This window comes from Coccinella septempunctata, chromosome 8 (genome assembly GCF_907165205.1).
Source record: "Coccinella septempunctata chromosome 8, icCocSept1.1, whole genome shotgun sequence".
In the NCBI taxonomy this organism is placed as follows: domain Eukaryota; kingdom Metazoa; phylum Arthropoda; class Insecta; order Coleoptera; family Coccinellidae; genus Coccinella; species Coccinella septempunctata.
Window position 1 is genome coordinate 33329855 of NC_058196.1, and position 24179 is coordinate 33354033.

The following is a 24179-nucleotide window of genomic DNA, read 5'->3' on the forward strand; positions in this document are numbered from 1 at the left end:
TTTGGAAAAATTTTCTTTTATTTGGTTCTATTTACATATCTGTCTTTTGCTAACCACAGAATTCAACATGTGATTGCACAGCTGTCAAAAACATAGCGTAAATGTCAAAATTGATTTACACAAATAAAAAAAAATAAAATTTCAACAAACCCTTTTGCCTACTCTGCATCAGAAATAAATTCACAAAAAGGTAATACTAAACCTATGTTCGCCACGAATGTTTCTTGTAACGATTCCTTTCGCTAACTACAGCACACTAAAATTCCTGATAGAATTAAGTGATTATTCAGAAATGGAAAATAGTGGAGTTTTTTAATCTCAAAAAACCAAAATGCCCAAAAACAAACTTAAACTTACTTTACCCCCTGGTTCCCTTGAACAAAGCTCTACCACACCAACCAATGGATTCAATGATATGCAGAGGCATGACTTTAAAGGCTCCACTATTGACCACTTAACTGCAAGACTGGAAGAATTGGATATGGATGATAACCAAATAAAGAAAATAGAAATTTTTCTCGATCAGAAGGAAAAGATTGGAGTCAATCTAACTGATGACGATTTCGAAAACTTGGGTGAACTTGGTTCGGGTAATGGAGGAGTTGTAATCAAAGTTAGACACAAGACTAGCGGACTGATAATGGCAAGGAAACTGATACATTTAGAAGTAAAACCCGCTGTTAAAAAACAGATAATTCGTGAATTGAAGGTGTTGCACGAATGTAACTTCGCACATATCGTTGGATTTTATGGTGCTTTCTATATCGATGGCGAAATAAGCATCTGCATGGAATACATGGATGCTGGAAGTCTAGATTTGATATTGAAAAAGGCTGGAAGGATTCCTGAAAATATTTTAGGCAAAATAACATGTGCCGTTCTGAAAGGTTTGAGCTACTTGAGGGATAAACATTCGATTATACATAGAGATGTTAAACCTAGTAATATTCTAGTCAACAGTAGTGGAGAGATTAAAATCTGTGATTTTGGGGTTTCTGGGCAACTCATAGACTCCATGGCTGAATCTTTTGTAGGGACGAGAAGTTACATGTCTCCTGAGAGATTGCAAGGTGATTTTATATTATTTTAAGAAGAACAAAGAGATTTCATTGTAATAAATAATTGGCCATTAATCTTAGTTTCTACAGGCTTAATTATTATGCAATATGCATTAAATTTAGTCTAAAAGTATTCTCAATTTGACAGTTTGTCAAGTTAGGTTAGGTCATAGATTTACACACTGCATAGCATATCAATCAAATTTATTTTTTGTTAGGAACTCATTACTCTGTCCAGAGTGACATATGGTCCTTGGGTCTATCCTTGGTGGAGATGGCCATTGGCATGTATCCGATACCTCCTCCGGATGCTAAAACCTTGGCCGCCATCTTTGGATCCCACCGAGATCCTAACGCTGAACCCATCTGCCCCAGACCGATGGCCATCTTTGAACTGCTCGACTACATAGTTAACGAACAGCCCCCAAAGCTCCCTGCGGGCATATTCACAAACGATTTCAAGGATTTCGTTGATAAATGCCTCAGGAAGAACCCTGACGAAAGGGCGGATCTGAGGAGTCTTCAGAATCACAGTTGGATAAAAAGATCGGAGTCCGAGGACGTGGATATAGCGGGTTGGGTGTGTAAGACGATGGGCATAACTCCTCCCCATCAAGATGATTCGAACGATAATAGGTAAAGTGCTTATGTTGATGTAAGTTTAGGAGTTTTCAAGGTGATATTCACGATATTGATAGGCAGGTATGAAACGATAGCTTCTTTGATGTTTGGGATGATTTATTGCAAACAATAAGCATTTCCGACATTATTAGTCATGAATTTTTTCAACTGATAACATATTTCCAAAATCAGTTTTAGCATGTATCAAAATGGACTCTCCTCCAATCTTGTCTGGAAAAATTTGGAGAAGGTATATTGATTAGGTCACTCCAACGGTTTTTATGAAAGCAGGAATGACTTGATTGAACTGTTTGCAACGATTTGAATTGATGATAATGAAATTAAATATCAAATTTGAAGGAAAATCTCCCAAAAATTATCTTGTTCTGTGATCATGTGTCATCGAAATGTCAGACAGTGACAGTTGGAGAAACTTCTGCTAGATTTCTGTGAACCAATGAGAGATGAACAAAAAATTCGAATCGAAATCAGGGGAATGAGTATAAAACTTAATGTTTAGGCTTTGTTGTCAGTTGTTGTATGTATAACGTTTGCAGTGGATATTGAATTGATCTGATTTGGGATACATCATTACGTTATCTACTAAGAATGTCATTTTTGAAAGTTTCAGGAAGTTAAATATAGATTGATTATCTGGAAAATATAAGTGTTTCATTATATAAGCAGTTGTATTACTCTCTCTGTATCATGATATTTATTTGTGATAAATATAACTGTCGATATGTTGCCATTTATTCTCAATTTCTCTCCCATATCTATAACTTCTGTCAAAAAGTCTATGAATTTTTTGAGGTTTAGTTGGGTTCATTCACAGATTGAAAATATGTCAACTTGACATGGAGTTGAGCATAGAATATAAACCTTAAAAATTCCATAGCAACCTAACAAATTTTAAGAATTCCCGTTGCCATGAGTAGAATGAACCGATGATATAATAAAAAAAAAAGTATTTCGAAAACTTTAATGGAAGCAATATAATTCGAAATATCTGTTATGTAAATAAAATATAAAACTATAATATAAACAATGAAGTTAAGTACAGGCCAAATGCACGATTTGATAATTACGTATCTTGAAGCTCAACATAGTTTGCTGGGAACAAGCCATACTTTCCTCGGCACATACCCCTCCACCAACCTTCATCGATCTGGCCAGTTGAAAAAAAGAATTAAAAATCAAAGCGAAAAGGTTCCAGATATTTTTACCTGTTCAATGTGGGTTATCACGTCGTCTGGATCAAAGGAAATTTCATCTTCTGCGGCAGCTTGATAGTCGTAGAGAGCAACAGCAGTGATACCTGTATCGATTATTTCGTTGGTATAGTAAAGTTCCTCCTCCTCTTCTGTTGCATATTCTGAACTTGCTTTAGGTTCTTCTGGTGGTTTGGAGAGTTGAGCTTGCGACAGGTTCTCATAAATGTCCTGAAAATATTCAATCTTAACCTCAAATATCAAACTAAGTTTCCAATTTTACCTCGTTTTCGGCTTCCTTAGCCAGTAATTCAATACAGCGTTCTTCTTCTTCTTGCTGGGCTTGTGTTGTTTGCCTCAACTCCTCCAGTTCCTCCTTGATCTGCCAAAGAAAAATCATACAGTAATATACAATTTCTCATCATTTTTTTGCCTCACCTTATCGGCATTGGATTTTTCGTTGTTTGTTTCGGCGACGATGGGGTTCTGACTGAACTGAGCAAGTTTCGACTGATCCAAGGCTTTAGGGGCGACTTTATCTGTTACCTCCTTCTCTTGATTATCGACTTCGTTCCTCAAGAAAGCGGTTTTGGAAGAATCCAACTGTTTGGGCACGGAAACTTCCTTATCGTTCTTGACCTTTTCTTCTGCTTTCGAGTCGTTCGTAAAGGCTGCAGCCTTTGGATGGACCAATTTTTTCGGAACAGGTGGTTGGTTGGGAGAGGGCACTTTACCAGCAGTATCTTTCGCCTGAAGGATGAATTGAAATTTAATGGAAAGACTATACATTTAAAAAAAGGTAAAAATGATCCGTCCAGGTATATGAAAAAATATATTAAAAGTGATTGGCCTTACCAAAGATTCAAACTTGGCCCTCAAATTAGACGGTTTCGCATCTCCTATGTCCGGTTTGACCCTCGTATAGTTAGTACCGACTTTTTCTGGTTCGTCGTTGTACGTTGTAGCAGACTTATCGACCCTGTCGGTTTGCACCCCAAATTTACCTCCGAAACCTTTCTTGTGGTCGAGTTGACTCTCGTGCTTCTGGGGAGTTTCGTGGTGATCCCAACCGACGGCAGATTTATCCTGGCGGTCTAGTTGGACGCCGTACTTGCCGCCGAAACCTTTGCTGTAATCTGAGGACAAAGACCGCTCAGAATGTGGTAACAATTACCATATGTATAAATTACCTTTCTGTGATTCATGTTTTTCAACTCTTTCGATATGATCCCAACCAACTGCAGACTTATCTTGTCGATCAGTCTGTACACCAAATTTGCCACCAAAACCTGTTACATAATCCTTTTGCGAGGCATGTTTTTCAAGTTTCTCTTTATAATCCCAATTCACAGCACTCTATAACAACGATAAAGCATTATAATTCATAACTATGCTTTATTCTACATGTATTGATACAAATAGAAATCTTATTATGTCAAAATATGAGTTTACCCTATCTACTCTGTCTGTCTGCACACCATACTTTCCACCAAAACCTGTGCTGTAATCTTTCTGCGAAGCGTGCTTTTCCAATTTGGCCATGTACTCGTGTCCCACAGCACACTGGTCCATTCTATCTTTCTCGATACCAAATTTACCCCCATAACCAAACGACGGGTTACTGGGGTCCTCTTCCAAGGCTTTCTTTTTCTTCAATGCATCCACCTCTTCAGTCTCTTTCCTCAGCTGTTGCATACTGAAACAGATTTAATTTTTCAACTTGTTTGTTACATGCGAGGCTTTTGCGAGGTACTTTATCGCGCCAGCAGTCCTGCCGGATCCTTCGACTGTCGAAGACCCCCATCTTTGAGCTTGTTCATCAACGTCGTTTATGAAATCGGGGTCTGTTTCCCAATCATCATCCTGATTGCTTTCGGTATTTATGTTAATCTGAGCACCGGCTGCAGCTTTCCACATGTTTAATTAGAACTTAAATTTGAACGAATCGTGTAAAAATTATAAGCATTTTTGTCGGTCTTCGCGCTTCGCATCAATTGCGTTCATGAAATTCTTATCATTATTATTCCCACACACTACGAAAACCCAGCCCTTTGATGACAAACAGGAAAGGTTGAATTTTTCTTTGATGATTTCCTTATCGTGACTTTGACATTGAAAGGAAATTATATTAAAGTTAACTACTCTCTTATTCTATAAGATATTAGAGGAAACTGTAAATCGCACAGGGAAACTGTAATTTCGAAAAATAAATAGTAGAGTTCGATTTACATAGATGGCTCTGATAGAGAATTAGAAATCTACTTAACTGACTCGTATATTGCATTACAGAACACTGTAATACGAACATGAAAACTACAATTTCGAAATAACGTTTCATATAGTTCATTCTGATTCACATAGGTGGGGCTAACATAATCGGGGGATATAAACTAGAAATCTTCTTTATGTAGCCGCCACCTAACGATTATTTTGCTTGGAAACTGGAAACATTAGTTGACTCTGTGAATCAGCCATGATACGTTGTAACGTTAACGAATTTTGTGTTTTCACGTAGGAAATAACCGAAAAATCATTGTGAAAGTGTTATGAGTGATTGTTAACTATATTGGATTACTATTAGCTATGATGAATTGGGGCACCGAGCTCTGGGTGAGTAAATATTGGCATCAGAAGTGGTAGTTTACCGCGATTTCCTTATTGAATTAATCACAATACACCTGCTGATTACACTATAAAATCACGACACCCAGAAAATAATTAAGAAAAACTAAATAGTACCTGCATACTTAACCTTGATAATCCTTATTGGGGACGAAAAATCTCGGGGAGTAAGTTGATTGTTCTCCAAATATATTCAGGTATAGGTACTCTCAGACAGGTGATTCAGATTTTTAGAATAGCAATCCGAACCACTTGCTTAATCCTTTGGCTAGTGCAAGAAGAATGAAACTGGTTCTGTGTTCGTTTCGTATTATTATAAGCAATGCCGACTTATTTTTGCCTCATTTTAGACGGAATTGAGGTTAGCAACACATTTACGTTTTTGATTCATCCAAGTGTCAAAATTTTCATTGCAAAGATTGGAATTTCGTCGCCTCAAAGTTTTCCTTATTTACTCCTTTCGAGGAATTCCATTCTTCATCATTGCAGTTGGAATATTTCAAGGGTGAATCACCTTTTAACTTGTTGAAATGTTCGGTTCGCTTTTCCGGATATGGGTGGTGTTTTGAGATTTTCTCTAGGATTTTCCTGGAGCATGCGCTTAATGAGGGTAGGTCATGCTTATCCTTAAGATATCTACCTATTTGGTGAATCATCAAATGAGAGTAATAGGACGTCGAATGATGTTCCCATTGTGTAACTATCAAACTTGTTGTTGCTAGGATATGCCATTTAAAATGCATTATTTATCTTTTCATTCATACAAACAGAGAGAGGTGCTTTTATCTGTCTCATCTTTTGTGTAAATTCATATATGAATTATGATATAATCACATTGAAATAGTTTGTTTTCTCTCTAAATTACGTCGACCTATTTATCTCCATTCCAAGGTGATTTGATTTGTATCGTAAGTTGATTGAAAATTTCTCTTCTAGGAGCAGATCATAGTTTCATTCTGATAACACGTGAATTGATAAAGATGTCAAGTGTAAAATCATAGAACAAGATGTATCACAAATTGTGTATGATAAGTGAAAAAATCATTAAGAATTCCATGACTCATGATTTTATAGAAGGGCAATAATTATTTTAGATCTCACACGTTCAACGTATTGTTATTTTTGGCACTGAAATTATTATTTATTATTTTGTTTGGATGAATGTTGAATTGGTCGTAATTCCTTGAGATAATCTTTTTGTTTTATTCGAATTTTATGCAATTTTGGCAATCAATGCATCATCATAAATGGCCTATTGCGGTGAAAACATGAAATTGAAATATCCCCTCTAAACGAAACTAGCATCTGCCGGAAATGCTATCTAGTTACCTGTCCCCTCTGCCACGGTGTATTTACCCTAACCCCGTTCATTTACAGCCCGTGTTCCATGTCACATGTCATCGTTATGAATTTATTTCTCTTCTATGGCAGGATTGTATATTGGCCGTCAAATTATTTCGATAACATTCTGTTTTATCATTTCTAATAATAAATACGAGGCATTAATTTCAGTAGATTCGTTGAATGAAGAAGCCCGCAGTTGCTCCATACATAATTACGAATTTTATCTAGGCAACTAACAAGCTTTCAAAAATTCGTCGTGAAGTAGGTTGGGGCATTTTGAAAGTAGATTTTCTGTTTTTGAACGAGATACTCATCTTGTACCACCACATTATTCGTAAAACATTCGTTATTTGTCGTCAATCATATATGAATAGGGTGCTTTCAGAGTGAGCCATCTTGAATCGATCCAAAACTTCATCACCTAGTTTTAATCCTAGCCACATAAATTCGATTTACGTATGCCCAAAAATTATCAAGCCAATCTTCTTCCTAATTACTGTCTTCCATTTAACTTTCGGTCTCTATGGAGTACACTGTTGTACATCTACTCAGCAAGGTACGGAAATAGCACGATGAATTTCCGGCCAAAGGGTGGATATTCTGTCGGTGAACACTTCCGATACCTTCGCGAGTGTTATAAAGGTAAAACTGTTTGTATCGTATGATCGTGGTTTTTAAATCCACATCTAATTGGAAGAATGTATCTAGGGTTAAATACGAAGTTGATTTTGACATTGATGTTTAGTTTCAAGGTGCTTAGCTAGTACCATAGACTACATATTTCTATCTCTATGATTCGTACAAATATGCATAGAACTAAGAGTATTTCTATGCTTCTTTGCACTCATCATATTTCGTGATAATCTTTCAGATTCATCTCAATTTTTTAATTCTGTCAATTTGAAAAGCAAAAATAAAGATTATCTTTTCAGACAAGAAATATTATTGGGACACACTTGAGAAATCGAATCAGTTCAGGGTTTGTCATCTAATGTATTTACTGAAGTGAAGTTAGCAGCCATTTGGACAGTGGCGTCGGGGATTGTCATTGTCAATCTCATTCTTGGGAATAAAAAGTGTTTGAAAATTATGTTCGTTGTTTCATTAGTTGTCTGCTTGTAATATGTGCCTCTGGGACTTTGTGTAATCCAATTTCCACGCCTCTGACTTTCGTATCAACCCGCTAACACACCCCGTGCACAGGTGAAAGAAATGAGGCTCATACGTGAGGCGTGGGATTCGAACCGACTCATTCAAATTATAAACTACACAATCGGACAATGGTCGGTCGACCTCTTCGTGGGAAGTTTTTTTCATTCCCCGTTAAGATTAATGGCAAGAAGAGGGGTTTCGAACACGCTTCTAACTTGGGACGAACGCGTGCTACCGCCAGACGTGAAGCGAGGAGGGAGCCCGTAATGGAATCTGAAATTTCGAGGGGAAGGCACGAATTTGAGTCATCGTGAAATGCCGGAGGGTATCTTGCTTCCCCATGTTTGAATTAAGATGTGATATGCAGCTCAAGATGTTAGCGATCATCTACTCCGAATTTAATTTGTAATTACCGATCATTCTGGAAATGACAGATTGTTGAAGTCATAGAATAATTAGTATTTGCTGTAAATGACATAGAGGATCTGTCGTTATTTCTCAATGTGAAATTCCATCACTGTGATTCATAAAATAATAACCTTGAAAGAGTCATAGAGAATTTATTGTGTTTATTTATGTCTACCGTTCAAGTTTTTCTGTCGAGATGTCTATGGACTGTGACATAGAGGCCTATTGATTTCCATCCTACGAATTCTACCTCATTTCGTCTACAATTGATGTTTATAAAAGAGAAAATCAAATCAACCCATAAAGAACGAGTCCCTAAAATGTTGGATATTGATGACAAAACGGAAGTAATTCTTATCAATTCTTCGGTAAAATCATAACAATACTGAGACGACATAAAGAAAGAACCGATGGGTTTATTTGCATTTAAATATGAACGCTATATTCGAACAACAAAGGTCGAATAAAAATAATTGTCGTTCATCAGATGGAGGTGGCTGTTGACATTCAATTTGTTATTTTCATTGAATGCCCCGCAGGCATCATCATGTTGTGTACTATTCGTTAGATGAGTTTTTCGTGACATTCAATAGGATGAAAATGGTCGAAGATTATCATGGAAAATTTTAGATTTCATTCATTATTTCCGTTTGCAGTTTCTATGCTTTCGTATTCGTCAACAATCCTCCACTTAACCGTTCGCCATGGTTAGACAGACATCAAGTTTTATAGCTGATTTATGGTTTCGGAAATTTTTATTAAGATGTTTGTAAATATTTAAAACTGAAAGGTAGCCGAAGTAACATTGAAGTCGTCAGACAAATTCTACGTTGAGATTTTTGACCAATGGAAACTTCACGGATTTCAATCGAACTTTATCCGTATTATTTTGTGTGGGATCTAGAAACTGCACGGACAGCAATATCAATATACGGCCAACGATACATTTTTCTGTCGCTCTGTTACATGAATTGCAGTTTGCATTCTCATACGCGAGATATTACGTCGATTATTTGGTTTATAAACACATTATTTCATGATTAATCTATGATTATACCGCGTAATCGTGTTCGCTATTCAAGGCAAAGAATGAGAGCTTTTGTTTCTCGTCATTCTCTATACTCCCAAGGCAACGTAACCTATTCATTTTTCTGTAGACTCTCTACTTGAGGACCTCTAGACAAAGGAGAAGAAGAAGACTTCCAGAAGCGTATGAACCACAGACTCATTAATGTATTTGATAGGTCTATGGTATGAGCTGAAGTTTTGTAGAAATTCTATGTCCCTTCATCGATTTATTTCTATGGATCATAACGTACATAGACCATGCGTCCATGCTTCGATCAAATCGATCTGCTCTTTTCGTCCACAGAATAGAAAAAACATTGTATACCTCGAGATGAACTCCGATTGAATCACTCTCGTTAGTGTCGAATACAACAGTGAGCATTGGCCCATTGGCCGAGGAATGGCGTAGTTTACGACCATTAAAACGTTCGAATCAGAAAGCATTATGGTTATCGGGCGTGCAAAATATACTTTGAAATGGTCTCAACCTCTCGAACACAAAATCTACGCATTCGAATTTTCACTTGGCCAGATAATGATATTCCACAAATAACTTCAGAAGACTGATAATTTCCTGATTGATATAAGGCGATCCGAGTTTATGAATATTTCTAGCATTTTTAGATTGATTGTTTAGCCTAGCAGATTTTTTTTCCGTTAATAAATTATTAACTAGATAAAAAAGTTGGCCAATTAGTATCGATACCTACTAATGTTGAAGTCGTCCTTTAATGAAAAAGATTACTCATCCGTTCAAGAATGCGCAAAAAAGAGAAATCCGATTTATTTTTCTGTTTGAAATCTCGACCGGATACGCACTCGCTGATGCTATTACGAACAGTTCTTTCCCGGCTCTTCGTCATTCGAGATAGGATACTGATGTTTCCTCTACGGTGATTCATTTCACTCTCCAGGCTCACAACAAAGACGTAATTATCGAATAGGAGATCTTATTTCACACGGGGTGACTTGAATGAACTTATTACGTGATGATCACGTCAATTTCATCGTATTTCTTGAAATGTCAGATTTTATGGTTCGGTGGTTGCACATACACAGAAATTTCTGTCGAGTGTCAGAATATGGACGATATCAATGAAGACCATAGACTTCATAAGAGACATAGAACATGTCTCTCGTCTTTGCATATTTCCATAGAATACGAGGAATCCGCATGACAATCAGGTAGGTAACTTTTGTGGGTCGTTCGGGAGGTCATGGCCATGAGTAGACGGGATCGCGGGTCATAGCGTCTTCCCATCACGCGAACCGTGACAACAACTCAGGATGTCTGTCGGTAGATGCGCTTCCAGGGAAACCTCAACGTGGAAATTTAACCGGTTCTTGTTGATATCGCGGTACATAAAACTGCTTTCTTCGTCTGTTTTTTGTGCACCCCTGAAATCGTTTACCAGTACCGAAGAACGTTGAACAAAGATTTCGTTGCTTCATGGAATTCTATGGATTTCTCTGATTTTCCGAAAAGTTCTCTAGTTGACTTGTCAAAACTTACTTGGGTTGACACGATCTTGAAGGATTGGATTCGTGTTAACCCGAGTAAGTTTCCCGAAAGTGCCTATGTTCTCTATGTGTAACATAGAGAACATAGATACAAGTTTCTGTGATCTGTGAACATAACCTCATCACTACCAAGTAAACGAAGAATTTTGCTTCAAACGCAAATTTTTTTCCAGCTGAATTGGGAAGTTCCTAATGTTTATCACGGGAAATAATAAACGAAATGTCGAGGTTTTACCCATACCAGATATACGGTATATACAAATTTTGTTTTACGACTGATTGGAACCAGATGTATCGATATCCAACTATGTAGATGATCGTGAATGAAATTTACGAAAGTGTTTTCATGTAATTTGAATAGTGTGAACAAGAATAATAAATTTATCAATTTGGAATAACAAAGGGACATTCCACTACCATAAAACCTAGATACGTGATAGGTTATGAGGTTGTGAACAAGTGTCTGAATGAATTGTTAAAGAAAATATTAAGGACGGTTAGTGGTAGAAATCATTATGCATAACAACAACCAGGATGATGTTAACAAGCGCATGACGGAATCTAGTAGAATTTATTGATAGACTGATGTGCAATGTTATATACGCCTTCGTTTTTTTCCATGCCTCCGAGAAAGGAAAGAAAGCAAACAAGAATATTTCTTTCATAAACCAGATTCCCAAAGTACATTACGAGAAATGATGAATTAATTTGCGCAAACCGTTGTTAACAAACAACGGTTTTTGCATACTCTGCATAATAATTGCCAATGCAATAAATAAACGTCTGGATTGGGTATACGTACTTGTTTTGCTATCGTTCTCGAATTTTTTCGACACAGCTCAACGTGCGCTTTTCAATAACGCAATGGGTCTCTGGATTCGTGAGAAGTACATTCGCGTGTGCTACAAGAAAATTACGGTATGTGTAACTGGTTAGTTTTTGTCGATTGCACGCGTATTATTCGAGATGCTGTCAATAATTTGCATAAAAACAGTTAGGAATCTATTTCAATATTATTAACCTGAAATTCATATTTTCTTTCGAATAGAGCATATACGGAATGTTAATTTTAGACGATTTCTAAATCATTCTATCTAGGAATCTTCGGATATATCTTGATACTTTCATATATCTTATAATCAGATAAATACTAGTTCGAAGATTTTTATTGCGAATTCCTTCTGATTTTCGACACTCTACTCTCAAAAGAAATATAGGTATTAATTCAGTTTGTGATATGTATATGTAAATACCAAATTTGACAATTAAGAATTTATTCTGTGATCATTGATGGACATAAAGATGCATAGACATTATCATAGACTTGACGTTTGATGATCATAGAAATGAAATGAAGTCAAAGACAAAATTATCATAGAACACTGACCATTGATTGACAGATCCATAGAGAATTAAGACAACAGGTGTTACATTCACAGACGCAGAAACAAGAATGAAGGGCATGGTCGAAAGTAATCTGTCGAATTTGCACCATCAACAACGTTAGATTTGTTTAAACTAGAGCGAAATGAATGAAAAACGGCTCAGCTAATCGCTGAAGTGGCAAAAACGCTTTAATCAAGGCTGGAACGAGTAGATGTTTGAAAAACCAGACTCGATCATCGATCCACGCATGTTTCAATGCTGATTGGGCGGAAATGAATATCCTCTGTATATCTTCATTGCGTTGGACGAAGAATACACCATATTTTGTTCGAAATTTAAAAATATTTATTTCGAATTGGATAGTATTGAGAGATAGGATGGGAAGAAAGAAGGATATATGTATTGTATTTGTTGGAATGAATCATCTACCATCTAGGAAGTGGGCGCGTGTTAAGCTCACGGCTTTCTTTATTGCAACAAGACAATTGGAGTTGAGTGATACTTGCACATGCCTTAATTATGTCCGTATCTATTCATATTTTCGTTTCTACGTCTATCGGCACATTACGCAACATATAAAATTTCCAGTCGTACTAGGTATACGGGTTCAGTTTTATGTAATAATAACTTAATTGGAGATTAAGGATCATTTAATCACAGAATCATGAATATATGTAGTTCCAAATACTGTTGCCTGGTTGAAAGAAATTATTCTGTTGTGTATAATAGGACATTTGAAATACGATTCTTCGTGAAAGATATAGAGGTAAGGTGGAAAGGTTAGAAATGATTATTTCTATGAATCTTGAGATGAACATTTATTTTTATGGTAAGATGGAACATAGATCTTTTTATGTCAAATAATCGCAATCAAAGACTTGAATGATGTTTATGTCTAAGGTCGCAATGTTATATCCAGTAGTACCAAAATAAAAAATATATACCGCTGCAATGGTTGAGTGATGTAACTATACCCACAGTTACTTGTGGTACCGATAAGACACCGATTCGATTGAAATTCACGAGCTGTTCTCTTTTAAAATTATGAGGTGGAAAGTGAAGAAAGTGAAATGGACTTACGCAATCTCTCAATGAACGTATTCATATAATTCGTTGCGAGTTTGTGCTCTAATTGAAATTCTCGATCTACCCCGGTACGCGAGCAAACAACATTGTTCTGATGGAAACGGTTCGATAAAATTCATTTTCACCACGTACCGGCCGAGAGGCGCGGCAGAGTTATTATCGTTTTTTCATTTCCGAACGGGGAGTGCTATTTTCTGGAGAGAATCATGGATGAAACGATATTATGACTCTCAATTAGGATTATGAATCGCAAACAGCGTTATCTCAGATAATGGTTATGTTGTAATGTAATGGACTTTTAGTTCGAACATCATTTGTGATTTATCTGATAAAAGAATGATAAATGGAAATGATTTTTTCACAGTTTTTATATTAGATCCGTTTTAAGATAGGATACGATACAATTCAAGGGAGGACAATATTCAAATAAATAACGTTCCTCTCTCTATGGTCACCACTGAACACACGAATGTCAAAATAGTGCAAATGATGCATAGACGTAGACTCTATGTCTATGAAATGATGCCGCGTTTGTCATAGAAAATTTAGAATCACAAAAAATTATCACACAAAAGCTCTTTACTTTCGTTATACATTTTATTATCAATTTTTATATTCTGAACTTAATTAAGCTATGTTTTTTCAATTGCAGGATCAATATGACAATTTGGCTTTGCACACATTGAAGGGTATTGATTTCCTGGAGAGGTATGGCCATTTCGTCAAGGATAGAGCATCCATAGAGTTCGATTACGCTTTGAAATTGAGGTAAGTTAATAATTTATAATCTCCAGGAGAAAGCTTCTATGCAAATGCCCATTTTTATCTTATTCTCGACATGTGCGAATGAAATGGGTCATTATTTCTTTTATCGCGGGTAATTACAGTGGAAGACCATGAAAGGATAATAAAATAATAATGAATCGAACTCGAATGTCTCGTGAAATATATTTTTATTCCCGTATTTTTCCGAGATTGATACAACTAGGGAAAGAGCACAATCGATGCTATGTGGTATTTACATTTTTATCGTTCCCCTTAATGAGTAATGAGTTTTGATTATTTTAATTGTTGAAATGCGATGAAATGCCTTTCTCGAGATATAGATGTGGCCTTTGTTGTTGAATCTTCAGCTGCCCCTGTTATTTTGATTCGGATATTGACAACGATTAATTGAATTTTGAAAATGTTAATGAAGCAACGCTGCATTTCTGCTAAACCTGACGTTTTATTTTTATTATAGGAATATTAACCTCATTTCGTCTTCGGCTTGGTCTAAGTTGCATAGATTATTTCTTTGCTCCTTGCATTGATCATTTCTGTGCATTTGGCATAGATTTGACACAAGTACCTAAGCTTTTTATCGATGACCACGGCATACAATTTTTTTTCTATGGCTGACTCTTTTTGAATAACCATAGATTCAATTCTTTTTTTGCCTCTCAAATGTTATAGACAAGTTATTTGCTCGTTAACCAGATTTGACGTACCTATTAAGTACCTAATGAAAAACTTAAACTGTTAGCTATACCGTTTAAATTGTGCCAAATAAATGTTGATGCTCTCGACATGTTCATAGTTCGTTAGTTGTCAACATAGAGCGGATTAGTACCTATGCTCATAATCTTCCATGTTAATGGATGTGTGTTTTTCCCGGTAGATCGAATTCAATCGCATGAAGGTCTGCTCTAATAATAGTCGAGAATGTTTCGATAGTCTTTGGTGCAGATACGAAATCAGTGAACGTATAAAGAAGGAGTTCATATTTCACGGGCAATTTACGAAATGAATAACCTACCTGTTCCGTCAAACATATATACGAATCGGAAGAAAGTGAGGCCGTGGCTCGATGCGTTAATGAATTTTTATGACATCGAAAATTTGTCGATTTTATAGATGGGAAGAAGTGTATAATTACAGAAATAAATCATTCGAATGTGATAAATTTACCTAATTATCTATGAGATATGTCAGAAAATGTGCATAGAAATTATCTCGTACTATAGAACATAGACACTTGAGTCACCGAATATTCTCTATTACTCGAATATTTTTGGGTGTGTTCGAATCGTTCTAAAAAGGAGATTTCCAATAGATTTTTCGTCCGTTTTCTCTGAAAACGGCGGCGGCGGCGGCAGGAATCGAGTAGGCGTCGGCGATCCTACAGATGTCGCGGTCATCTCGGTTCGGCCGTTGGCGACTTTTTTGTCCTCTTCGCCTTGGATCGGTTGTTTCTCGACACGCAGGAATTCGAATTTAGAATTCTCGGAAAGGCGGACTGACCAACAACGATTATATTTAAGTTGCGGCGGGATCGTGTATGAGGTAATGCGGCCCGAGGGCACTCGATGATACCGAAGAAATTCGGTAGACGAGATACATCCAACGGCCTTGGAGGAGTTTGAAACAAAACCCGAACGATCGATCCATAGAAAAATTTCATTCTAGATCATAATTATATTCTATGATCCATAAAATCCAACCTGTTATGTTGGTAACATTTATGGCTATCGGAACATAGACTACATGACTCGATCACGGACATAGGAAAATAAAAGTGAGCGAACGATTTTAGAATAATATCGATTTTTACTGAATTGAAGAACAGTCGCGCGAAAACTTGGATTTTAACCAGGGTGACGGCCATTACGGAACCCACGCGCGTTCCGTGGGCAGATCAGGGACCATAATTCAGCCGGAATTTATTATGCGTTCGCCCCCGTTCAAAATACGTTCCTATACGCGAATCCCACGGACGTGCATGGAGCGAACGCGCAGCGTCATCCAGAAATAAAGCGCCCGATCAAAGTCTATCTATCAGAGTAAGGATAGAGCTCTCTTGTATATATCTGGAGAATCTTAGTATTCTGGTTTTTACCCAATTCATCAAATGCATATAAATAAAATAATTGGAGAAAAGGAGTAGGAAGTTTTCGGCTCTTATGATGTAATAATTTTAATTTGACGAGATCATCTCGTTAGTGCTATCCTACGTATATTCTCATTTATCTAGCGGTTCAAGATCTGAGTCGTCTTATTGACGTTTTCTAATGAAGAATCTATGATTTTTCATGATCTTCTTCATGGGATTCTATGATTTCAATCATAGAATATGTCATTACATACAGATGTCATTTTCAAGTTCACCATATTTTTCTTAATAAAATTCGATCATCGCATTCTTCGAAATCGAATGAATCTGGTTCGATGAACTTTTGGGAACGTTCTAAGCACGAATGATAAGTCCTATCATCAACTCTGGTCGTTCATCCGGTCGAAAAGAGCACTTGAACATCTACGTCGGTCGTAAGACACGCAAAATTTAACATGGACACAGTAAATAATTAAATTTTTGTATCGTCACGGTTAAAAATGACATTATGCGTATAGTTGTATCGGAACAGAGAGAAAACCACTGAATAATATGGTTCTATGCTCAACCACAAAATATCCAACGTATCATTCAATCCGCGGAAATGAAATTCGTACAATACCGATGGTTCATCGATAAACTCGACTTCGATCTTCTCGAAAAGGCCGTCGTGCAGTATATTTGATACTTGTAAGGTTCGAAAAGATTGAAATTGAAACCGGTTTTCCGAACGACTCGGTTATCAGTATTTCTGAGACGGAAAATCACACGCGACCGAAAATACTATTCCATTAGCGGTTTATTATTGTCCTTTTTCCTCGATTTTTAACATTAGGAATCGGATTTCACCCAAGGCTATCTAACCATAGAATAATCGCTATTAATAGATCTAGTAATTTTACCTATGATCTATGGTTCTATGAACACTCTCTAATAAAATAATTCATTGTATTTATTCACATATTTGTTTGTTTCAGGAGACTAGTCAAGAGTTATCAACCCAAAAAGAAAGAAGAAGATGAATATCATCAGTAAGTCTTCGATGTTGAAGTAATTTATTCATTCACGATCATAGATTGGGGAATCGTGGATAAATTATAATATTTCTATGGTCCCCTTAGGTCGATGTTCGGTGAACCGTCATCGAATTAAAGTATTAAAGAGCAACTCAAACCCAACCTAGAATTTGCGATAGTCGACAACGGGGTAGCTTTAAAATTTACATATTGCATCCATCATCAATCGCACTTGACTTGGAATTTCTTATACGAGCCTGGTACCCCCTCGTTCTCGTTCTAGAAATACAAACACGACATCAACTGCGGACGGCGGAATAATTATTTCATTCATTCATTCGGACCAATGAAGGTTTTATTGTTTGACCCTCCTGAACTGAAAGTTTGTTCGACCGCACTCTGAAATTCTTTAAATAAACGATCCGGTCGCGTCGCGATCGAGAGCCGTCGATTTATGGACTCCGAAAAAACGGAGGTTACTTTGGAAGATTAAAAAGGTTCCTTGAATTCACCGATGGCTCGTCTGATCTATGGCTGACGTTGATTAAAGAGGAAATTAAATGTAGGATAATTACGGTATCAAGTTCGAATTGGGCATTGTGAGAGTTTGCGAATAAAATGTGTTAATGCATGTTCTAAGCTAGGGCATATTCGAGAGATAAATTGGGTTATGTTTTCAAAACCCACCATAGAGTTGAGAAGAATTGAACAATTAAGTTTTTTTTTAATTTGTCCTAACCTTTAATGATCGCCTGTACCAACACTTTCATTTCTTTCAGGTACACGTCTTGTCGAGCGTTCAAAATCTTGACGGACGAGGTGAACGACTTGGCTGGTCAACACGAGGTGATAGCAGAGGATTTACAGTCGAAAGTGATCAAAGAACTGAACGCGTTAGTGAAAGATTTGAGAGAGGAAAGGAAGGTAATATTTCGATTTGTATCCGAAAGTTAAGCTCGAATTTCCACGAAAGATACTGATGTTTCAAGGTTATGCCAATTTTCTGACGTCTGTCAATTCTGGCATAACCTTCTAGAGAAAACCATAGAATTTCGACATCATCATTGTTTCGAAAAAACTCTAATCTAATATCGAAGAATTTTGGTAGCAGCATGTATTCGATCAGTACTAAACTAAATGTCTATGTGAATTTTTGAAGAACCATGTCTATTTTCAGAAACAACTTCAAGAGGGACAGAGGCTCACCCAGATCCTCCAAGCCCAACTGGACACCCTACAAAGATCGAAGAAAGCCTACGACAAAGCATTTCGCGATGCAGAGAAAGCGTTGGACAATTTCCAAAAGGCGGATGCGGACTTGAACCTGTCCAGGGCCGAGGTACTTCCTTGAAACACCCATCGAAAATTATAAACTAAAAAAAAAAAAACCGTTTTGCTCCTCAGGTGGAAAAACAGAGAACCAATTACCAATACAAGACTCAAATATGTGATACAACCAAGAACGAATACGCTCAACAGTTGCAGAGGACGAACGAGCTGCAGAGGCAGCACTATAGGTCGGGGCTGCCAGAGGTGTTCAGACATCTGCAAGAGTTGGACGAGAAACGGATCAAAAACATAAAAAACTTTATTTATAGTTCGGTGAAAATTGAAAGAAACGTGTTTCCTATAATAAATAAGTGCTTAGACGGTATACTGAAGGCAGGTGATATTATTAACGAGAAAGAGGTGAGTGGCAGGCTAACTAATCCCCATATCATGTGACGAAACCATCGGTGGCTGTCAATTTAACGTCAAAATACGATAATCGAAATTCTAACTTCAAGTTATACGCCGATGACAACCGATCATGAGTGACTGGGCTTTAAATTGTTTTTTATTAGTTTATGCGAAGAGTGCCATTGATATATTGTTTGTTGTTACAGGACAGCAAAATGGTAATAGAAAGATACAAATCGGGTTTCGAACCTCCCGAAGATATACCGTTCGAGGATTTATCCAAGAACGGCAGTGATTCAGGTAGTACACACATTGTAAATAATATCCAGCCTACCAGTAAGATCAAAGATGGTGTCTATACGGTCAAAGGAACCATTTCGGGAAAAGCGATCAGAAAACGGGCTGGAATCTTCCAGATTTTCGGCAATAGAGGGGTGAGTAATTTAAATCAATCACATATTATAACGATAAAAAATTTTGGTCATATTCAACTTCAATGTTTTCAAAAAATATCTGAGAAATTCAATTGTACTGCGATATTTTTAACTAATTTGTGTTCTCTGTACCTATTTCGCTGACGATGATGGTACGACTTGGTCGACATTAACTTACCTTAATAAAATCTTTAGTAAGTATTCCGACTCCCACTTAGCATGACTTCAGTGTAACTCGATTATCTCTTGGGTTCAAATTCTAATACTGGCGTTTTTTTGTTCCTTTTTTTTATTTTGTGGGATGTATTAACAAATCCACTCTTCGTCTCTTGTTATTTTTGTTTTGGGCCACTACTCTGAATTATAATCGCTTGATCTAAAAAGTGAAAAATATAAATGATGAAGGAATAAATAATAAAAAAAAGAATGAAATTTAATTTAGCTGAAGGATGTTCAAAATTGTGGGATGTATTTTGAGGTAACGATAAACTTACGATAATATAAACAATTTTAAAGACTAAACTTTCCTTTCCTTTATTCGACACAAGACATTTTTTTCACAGATGCAACTTAGCTTTTGTAGTTTCTGAGGCAGAATATATTTCCAACTTTATAATTCAATTTGAAAAAAAAAATGTTTTTATGTCGCTTTTTCAAGCATTAACGCTTTAATGATTTTTTTCCGAAAAAGCATGTGTTAATGCATTTATTTTTCATGCAAACAGAAGCTTACAGAAGTCTGTATGGCAATTAAGGTATGTGCTTCTTCAAGGCTTAATTTTTACACCCTCTTTTATATATTTTTTTTTGTAAAAACTTTATCATTGGCGAAATATTTTTTTTCTAAAGCACTGCTACATCTTCGTTTTATTTTTGTTGTTTATTTTACTCGTATCGTTGTTTACAACGAGATATTCATGTGTCCGTTGTACGTAGCACGCTGCAATTTCCGATGGAAAGGACGATATGAGCGACCTGCCACCTAACCAAAGGCGGAAAAAGTTGGCGCAGAAGATTGAGGAACTGAAGGCCAAAGTGGCCCAAGAATCGGCCGCCAGAGACGGTCTGATGAAGATGAAGAGCGTCTACGAGGCCAATCCGGCCCTGGGAGACCCAATGACGGTCGAAGGTTGGTCATCCTCACGATTTCCATCGATCTTAACGCGAATTGATCGTTTACCTACTTTCAGGCCAATTGAACGAGAGCAGTCATCGATTGGAGAAGCTCCAGGTGGAACTGAAGAGGTTCCAAGGCTATCTTGACGAGGCGCTCAAGAATCAGAACAGCTCCAGCAACTCGGCCAACAATTCTCCCAGACTCATCAACGGCTCGAGGCACCATCGGAACTCTGGCGGTAGCGCGGCCGAGGAGGAGTCTCTCAGTCGGTCCGCCAGCGACAGCAGCGTCACCAATCCCACCGTCAACCACAACAAACAGTCGATGCCTGGTACTCCTCAACTTAACAATCACGGGTGGGTGTAGGCCTCGATTTTTTTCGATAATGCTTGTGGTATATTTTGAACGAGTGGTAAAAATAAAGAAAGTAACAAGAACTCAAAGAAATCAGTCGTCTAGTTGGCTATGAAATATTGACAACTGACTTTTGTCTTATCGTACTTGATAAATTAACACCTGTCATCTGAATAATCTTACATAAACTCACTTCGGTATTTGGTGTTCGATAAATTAAATGATAAATTTTCTCCTTTCCACCGTAATTACATAACTATTTTATTCTTAGGCTCTTAACTGACCTTAAACATGATTGCTTCTTTAATTCATAAGTTATTCAACCTTGCTTGATATAGTTGTTCAAACAGTCCTGAGAGTGGCTTGGGGACGTCTCATACTTCCTTACCAGGCGTAGATTCGGATCAGGATCAGTATGATGGACATCCTGTTGATCCGGAGAGCGAATACTACGAGGCTGACCTACTACCTGCCATCGGAACCTGCAGAGCTCTGTATCCGTTTGATGGTAAGTCTTCAATTGAATCTCGTGGAACCATATTTTCCTTTCAAATAAAAACACAACAAAACGTTACAATGCTGAACAAGATACGAACAAATTTTAATAATTCAATCTTATGTGCTTCTAACCAAATTTAATCATTCTATGTACCTCACCATAGATTTTATCATTTCTGTGGTGCGGAGTATAGAATTATTTTCCATTGTGAGTTGCATAGAAATAATTATTTATTCGGTGGAGCGCATAGAGATAATTAACTCTATGCTCTTCTCCATAGCAACAAATATTTCTATGCACCTTAAATATGGCCGCTGTCATAAATTGTTAGTCGTTTTCGATTTATGACTAATATTCTGCTCAGTCTGATTGATCCCGATGGAAAAACTGCGTATCTTGAATATTTTCAGAAAGAAGAAGACCCCTAACGAGGAATATCGCAATTTCCTCGCGAAGAAATTATCCATGATATGGATAATGGGGCCCAAAAGCTGCGGGAACGTTGTGATATCCTCAATGCTCGCGGAAAGTAGTAATTTTCAGCTAATCGACGTAGGTAAACTGCTCTTGTTGTACTCCCTGAGGGGAGATTCCTTCCCCAAAGCTTCAGTGGTGAGCAAGTGCTTGGAGAAAGAAAAATTGGTGCCCGACGATATTGTAATCCAAATTTTGAAAGAGGAAATACTTCTGACTTACGAAAGTGTAGAGGGTTTTATAATTTCGGGATTTCCGAGGAAATTTTCACAAGTGAAGTTGTTCGTAGAGAGAATATGCGCCGTGAACGTTATAATTCATATAAATTTGAAATTGGACGCCTTTCTCACCCGTTTACTGTTCAACGATAGCAAAATAGATTTGAACAAAGCGCGAATTAAATTTATCGAGTATAATAAGAAACTGAAGTCGATTAAGAAGAAGTACGAGGATAAAATAATCGACGTAAAGTGTATATTTCCGAAAGAGGATGCGGTTAATCGTTTGTTGGAGATTTTAGAAGATGATTTCGGGTATAAATTCAAACGTTTGTATACGAAATAAATGTTAAATTAAAATATGAAGGCTGTTTCATTCATTCATAATAAATGCCGATGATAATTATAATGGTAAGTTCTTTTTCTATTATATTATAGCTACCAGTGAAGGCAGCATACCGATGGCTCCCGATGAACTTTTACACCTAATTGAGATGGACCAGGGAGACGGATGGACAAGGGTGAGAAGGATGAATGGAGAGTGTGATGAAGGATTTGTGCCAACTTCTTATATAGAAACCACGTTGCACGATACTTAGTTCTTAGAATCCCCGCAAAGTTATCTCTTTCAACTTTGAGGTGAAACTCTGAAGAACGTGATGATACCGTCTTGGGGTATGTGACGGGGAAAACTAAAAGGAATATTTCGATCTTATAATTACTTACATTGGATCAACAAAGTCCTGTTTTCATTACGGTTGTTTTATTTCAATCATTTTTCAAATATTATTTATTGTAAAAATAAGTTTTCAATATCGGAGTTTTAATGTGTCCATGTTTTTTCGCTCCAATACTTAATTTTAATACAATAAAACCATCTTATTCAGCGAGTTTTTCTCACTAGTTTCGGTATTGACCAGAAATTGTGTGTTTTCGTTTCCCCCTTCCAAACTCGATTAATTGTAATGGAATTTCGAAAAATAAAAAATATTCGGAATATATTTTTGTATGTCATATTTGCTCATGGTAGTTGGAAAGGGGATGAGTCATGGTATCCTCGATTTTTCAGAGTCTTAACCGTTGTAAGAGTATTTATATATATCAGAATATTATAAATTTGGAAAACTTGATTCAACTAATGGATATTGCTTCTTGCAATATAATCTTTTCGCTTAGCACAATTGTTTATTTAAATCGAATGAATCCATAAACATATATTATGTTGATGTTTATTTTAGGGCTTAATTGTATATTTAATTAAGTGTAAGTTTGTATTGTGTATATACGCTCATCACTAACATAAGGCTCATTGTAATAGGTAATAAATATTCATTTATTCTTTACCCGAAAAGTTTTTGTATAAACAAGAGGATATAGCTATTTTACATAGTTTCATTTTTGGATTATTTTTTTATTGTATATAATAGACATGATTCGAGATTAGCGATCAGAGAAAGTTCTATGATGTGGGAGAAATTTTCCTACTCAATTTTTAAATTTTATTAAGTCATGTCCCCTGAAATATGTTGAAGAATTTATAGCTGTGCTTTTCCCTGAGAAAGAAAATTATTACAGTTCATTCTTACCTTAGTTTGGACGATTTCCATAATATTTTTGGAAAACCATATCATAAAAAAAAAAAGTTTCATTATCATCCATTCCATATCATTGTTTTAAAAGTTATTCTTGAAAAATTCTTAAATATTTGAAGAGACATAAATAGAGGTTGAAAAAAATCATTCGAGATGAGGTATTCTAGGACTGTAGGTGATTCCTTAGTCTTACGTTCGACCTAAGCTTGGGATGATTATGTCGGATGAACATCAGTGTGGATTGCGTAAGACCAGTCGGTCAACTTCATAAATTTCATTCCAATTTTCTATTTACCGCACCACTGCATTATGTTTGTACGCATTGATGACCCAAATGTATAGTTAATTGAAATTTGTCCGTGTATATGACTGATTCTTGTAATATAATTATTAATACAATTCTTTTGGTTGTTATTTCATCCCAACACTTCACAGGTATTATAAAA

The 24179-nt window shown here is 36.6% G+C and overlaps 3 protein-coding genes across 7 annotated transcripts; 2 read left to right on the forward strand and 1 right to left on the reverse strand.

Annotated features, from left to right (window-relative positions):
• Nucleotides 1-85: 85 nt before the first annotated feature.
• LOC123318986 (dual specificity mitogen-activated protein kinase kinase dSOR1-like) lies at nt 86-2426 on the forward strand. The gene is made up of 3 exons (XM_044905776.1): nt 86-190; nt 253-1070; nt 1277-2426. The coding sequence occupies exons 2-3, from the start codon at nt 332-334 to the stop codon at nt 1696-1698; spliced, it is 1161 nt and encodes a 386-aa protein (XP_044761711.1). The 5' UTR covers nt 86-190; nt 253-331; the 3' UTR covers nt 1699-2426.
• Nucleotides 2427-2647: 221 nt separating this feature from the next.
• On the reverse strand, nt 2648-4991 carry LOC123318985 (src substrate cortactin). Its single transcript, XM_044905775.1, has 8 exons — nt 4644-4991; nt 4343-4586; nt 4081-4246; nt 3746-4026; nt 3329-3640; nt 3174-3272; nt 2906-3121; nt 2648-2847 (listed from the first exon to the last, which is right to left on the reverse strand). The coding sequence occupies exons 1-8, from the start codon at nt 4805-4807 to the stop codon at nt 2764-2766; spliced, it is 1566 nt and encodes a 521-aa protein (XP_044761710.1). The 5' UTR covers nt 4808-4991; the 3' UTR covers nt 2648-2763.
• A 346-nt stretch (nt 4992-5337) lies between these two features.
• Nucleotides 5338-24132, forward strand: LOC123318983 (formin-binding protein 1-like). 5 transcript variants are annotated; one of them, XM_044905773.1, is made up of 11 exons: nt 5338-5500; nt 14130-14245; nt 17327-17380; nt 18145-18289; nt 18543-18704; nt 18770-19054; nt 19252-19479; nt 20416-20608; nt 20670-20952; nt 21289-21458; nt 22580-24132. In XM_044905773.1, the coding sequence occupies exons 1-11, from the start codon at nt 5474-5476 to the stop codon at nt 22738-22740; spliced, it is 1824 nt and encodes a 607-aa protein (XP_044761708.1). In that variant the 5' UTR covers nt 5338-5473; the 3' UTR covers nt 22741-24132. The 5 variants fall into 5 exon arrangements, with proteins under 5 accessions (XP_044761708.1, XP_044761709.1, XP_044761705.1 ...); XM_044905774.1 differs by having other exon boundaries at nt 20440-20608; XM_044905770.1 differs by lacking the exon at nt 5338-5500 and adding an exon at nt 11789-11923.
• The last annotated feature ends 47 nt before the right edge of the window (nt 24133-24179 follow it).

Coding starts and splice junctions, on each gene's coding strand:
- LOC123318986 (XM_044905776.1), top strand. CDS start 332: ATGCCCAAAAACAAACTTAAACTTACTTTACCCCCTGGTTCCCTTGAA. Junction 1,071..1,276: donor GTCTCCTGAGAGATTGCAAG/GTGATTTTATAT, acceptor ATTTTTTGTTAG/GAACTCATTACTCTGTCCAG.
- LOC123318983 (XM_044905770.1), top strand. CDS start 11,870: ATGGGTCTCTGGATTCGTGAGAAGTACATTCGCGTGTGCTACAAGAAA. Junction 14,246..17,326: donor GATTACGCTTTGAAATTGAG/GTAAGTTAATAA, acceptor TGTTTGTTTCAG/GAGACTAGTCAAGAGTTATC. Junction 19,480..20,415: donor AGATTTTCGGCAATAGAGGG/GTGAGTAATTTA, acceptor CGTTGTACGTAG/CACGCTGCAATTTCCGATGG.
- LOC123318985 (XM_044905775.1), bottom strand. CDS start 4,807: ATGTGGAAAGCTGCAGCCGGTGCTCAGATTAACATAAATACCGAAAGC. Junction 4,587..4,643: donor AGGACTGCTGGCGCGATAAA/GTACCTCGCAAA, acceptor AATCTGTTTCAG/TATGCAACAGCTGAGGAAAG. Junction 4,027..4,080: donor AAAACATGAATCACAGAAAG/GTAATTTATACA, acceptor CTTTGTCCTCAG/ATTACAGCAAAGGTTTCGGC.